At 47.7% G+C, this 2,527-nt stretch overlaps 1 protein-coding gene across 3 annotated transcripts in view; it reads left to right on the top strand.

The window, feature by feature from the left end:
* The window catches only part of eml4 (EMAP like 4), a 15,065-nt gene that overhangs the window by 2,970 nt on the left and 9,568 nt on the right, over nucleotides 1-2,527 (top strand). Inside the window, exons 1-7 of one of the 3 annotated variants that reach the window (XM_016667125.1) lie at nucleotides 31-131; nucleotides 288-428; nucleotides 578-603; nucleotides 792-827; nucleotides 1,406-1,529; nucleotides 1,660-1,809; nucleotides 1,888-1,957. In XM_016667125.1, coding sequence (XP_016522611.1) covers nucleotides 316-428; nucleotides 578-603; nucleotides 792-827; nucleotides 1,406-1,529; nucleotides 1,660-1,809; nucleotides 1,888-1,957 — 519 coding nt within the window. In that variant the 5' untranslated portion in view covers nucleotides 31-131; nucleotides 288-315. Of the gene's footprint in view, nucleotides 1-30; nucleotides 132-287; nucleotides 429-577; nucleotides 604-791; nucleotides 828-1,405; nucleotides 1,530-1,659; nucleotides 1,810-1,887; nucleotides 1,958-2,527 lie in introns of those variants that run through there. The other 2 variants (XM_007543812.2, XM_007543813.2) reach the window with 2 other exon arrangements.

Below are 2,527 nucleotides of genomic sequence, written 5' to 3'. Positions count from 1 at the left end.
TCTCTGACTCCTCCTTCTCTGACTCCTCCTTCTCTGACTCCTCCTTCTGACTCGTAACCCTCTGACTCCTCCCCCTCTGGCTCCTCCTCCGGGTTCTGAGTGCGTCTCCTGGTGCTTTGGGTGTTTGTGAGGCAAGACATCTCTGTTGTTTCTGAGTAAAAGCTTTGACATTTCAGCATCAGAAGCTCCAATGAGTAAAAAAATGATGATGAATCTGATGATAATTCATTGATTCCTGCTGCTCACTCTGTGTGTGTGTGTGTGTGTGTGTGTGTGTTTCTCTCCAGGGGTCCCAGCGTAAAGCGGTCTTCAGGAATGGAGCGATCCCATAGCAGCAACTGGGACTCAGCAGAGAAGAACCGGAACAAGCTGGTGAAGGCAGCGTCTACCTCCAAGCTACTGGCCAAAGTGGTGAAGAATGCAGACAAGTACGACACACACACACACACACACACACACACACACACACACACACACAGGATTTAATAACCCAAGTCCCAAACTGAGATTACTAGAGAACCTGCGAGTGTTGGGTCCGATTAGGAAGGAGAGTAATGAATGTTTTCTGCTCTTTCAGGCACAAAGACCCAGTGGTCAGCCAAGGTAGGTTGTCCTTCCTCGCCAAACACACCACACCCATCATCATCATCATGATCATCATCATCATCACTGTCTACCAGCCAATAGGAATCCAGAGGCTCCAGATGTTTTCTGGCCTGTAGTCTGTCAGACGCCATGTTGTTGTTGTTGTTGTTCAGTGACCATGTGACCATGTCTCTGTCTCAAACCAGCCAAAATGTCGACCCGAGAGAAAAACAGCCTTGCTGGTAAGTTCAGCTGAAGCCCACTAGCTGGCTAACAGAAAGTGCAACACTTCCTGTTTCTGAACCAATCGCCTCCTTCTGTGTGCTTCCATTGTTTGCCTCACTCATCCACCTGCTGATATCACTGTTTGACCCCACCTCTTCCTTGTTTATAGCATTAATCTGCAAAAAGAAACTAAAGCGCCCTGATTGGAGCCTGAACTTTTTCAAAGATTCACAGCGAATAAGATCAGTTCTAGTGTTCAAATCGGGCCAATCACAGCAGTCTCTGCAGCTCAGTCGTTTTTACTGGCGACTCAGACTAAAGCGGCCTCTAGCTACCTCTGGGTGACTTTACCTCAACTCTGACTCACCTGTCTCTAACCTGCCCCTCACCTGTTACTGCCCCTCACCTGTCTCCCACCTGTCTCCCACCTGTAACCAAGGCTTACCTGCTTTTCATTTCGGTCTGGTGTTGGAATCTTTCCTTCTGGGCTTTTGTCAGCAGAATCTTCGGGCTGCTGCTGGAGGTTCTGGTCTGACCGGTTCTGTTCCTGCAATGGCCCGTCTGACCCGGAACCTCGGTTTGTTTGATGTTTCAGAGGGAAACTCTATCAAGATGTTCATGCGAGGTCGACCAATCACCATGTTCATCCCTTCAGACGTGGAAAACTATGAGGACGTCCGGGCTGAGCTTCCTCCAGAACGACTCAAGCTGGAATGGGTGTATCCTTCCAACCAGTTGGAGAACCAGTACGACCAGTGCGACTAATATAGCCCAGATGGTGCCCAGTAGAACCGTGAGTGATCCAGTAGAACCCCAGGCCCGGTTCCAGTGCTCCTTGACCCTCTGCAGGTACGGGTACCGTGGTCGGGACTGCCGGGCCAACGTCTACCTGCTTCCCACTGGAGAGATCGTCTACTTCATAGCGTCCGTGGCGGTTCTGTTCAGCTACGAGGAACGGACCCAGAGGCATTACCTTGGACACACCGACTGCATCAAATGGTGAGGAACGCTCGGCGTCACTTCCTGCTTCCGCCATTGGCTGCTGCTGTTGGTGATTTCATCGCTCTCTGTCCACAGTCTGGCCATCCATCCGGACAAGATTCGGATCGCCACCGGACAGATCGCCGGAGTGGACAAAGACGGACGTGTAAGCAGAACTAGCTCCGTTCCCAGAATGGGAAGGTTCTGTTGGGGGAACCAGCAGATTTTAGTTCTCAGCACTATAGTGTTATATATGCAGTGATGGCATAGTTACTTTGAAATACTAATTTTAATTGGATTACTAATTACTCCTAAAATAAGTAACTGAGATTACTGGTTACTTGATTCAGTAATCTAATTACTTTTTTACCTGAAAAAAGTAATTTACCTGTATTTTTGTAACTTACACAACTTTTGAGTTACTTTCAGCATCAATCAATGTAAAATTACACTGAGTTTTGAGTTTTGCCAATACTTCTGTAATCGCCATTTATTTTATAAACATCAACAATGTGTCTCATTGTTGAACTCACGATCTGGAACTGAAGATTAGATCGTTTAATCGTCCAAAAAAACTTTTAGTAATTTTTACATAATTTTCTTTGTTTGCGGTCTGTAAAACTCTAGATAGGGTTTTAGAGCCCCCTTCCAGCCCCCTCTGTGTTACGGCCCTGCAGCTCCGCCTGCGGCTCCACCAATCAGATGGCTGCGCAGATGAGTGACACTTACCTTAACA

This window comes from Poecilia formosa, unplaced genomic scaffold (assembly GCF_000485575.1).
Source record: "Poecilia formosa unplaced genomic scaffold, Poecilia_formosa-5.1.2 Scaffold912, whole genome shotgun sequence".
Classification (NCBI taxonomy): Eukaryota; Metazoa; Chordata; class Actinopteri; order Cyprinodontiformes; family Poeciliidae; genus Poecilia; species Poecilia formosa.
The sequence above is the reverse complement of the archived record's forward strand: the minus strand, read 5'-3'. Positions and strand labels throughout refer to the sequence as shown.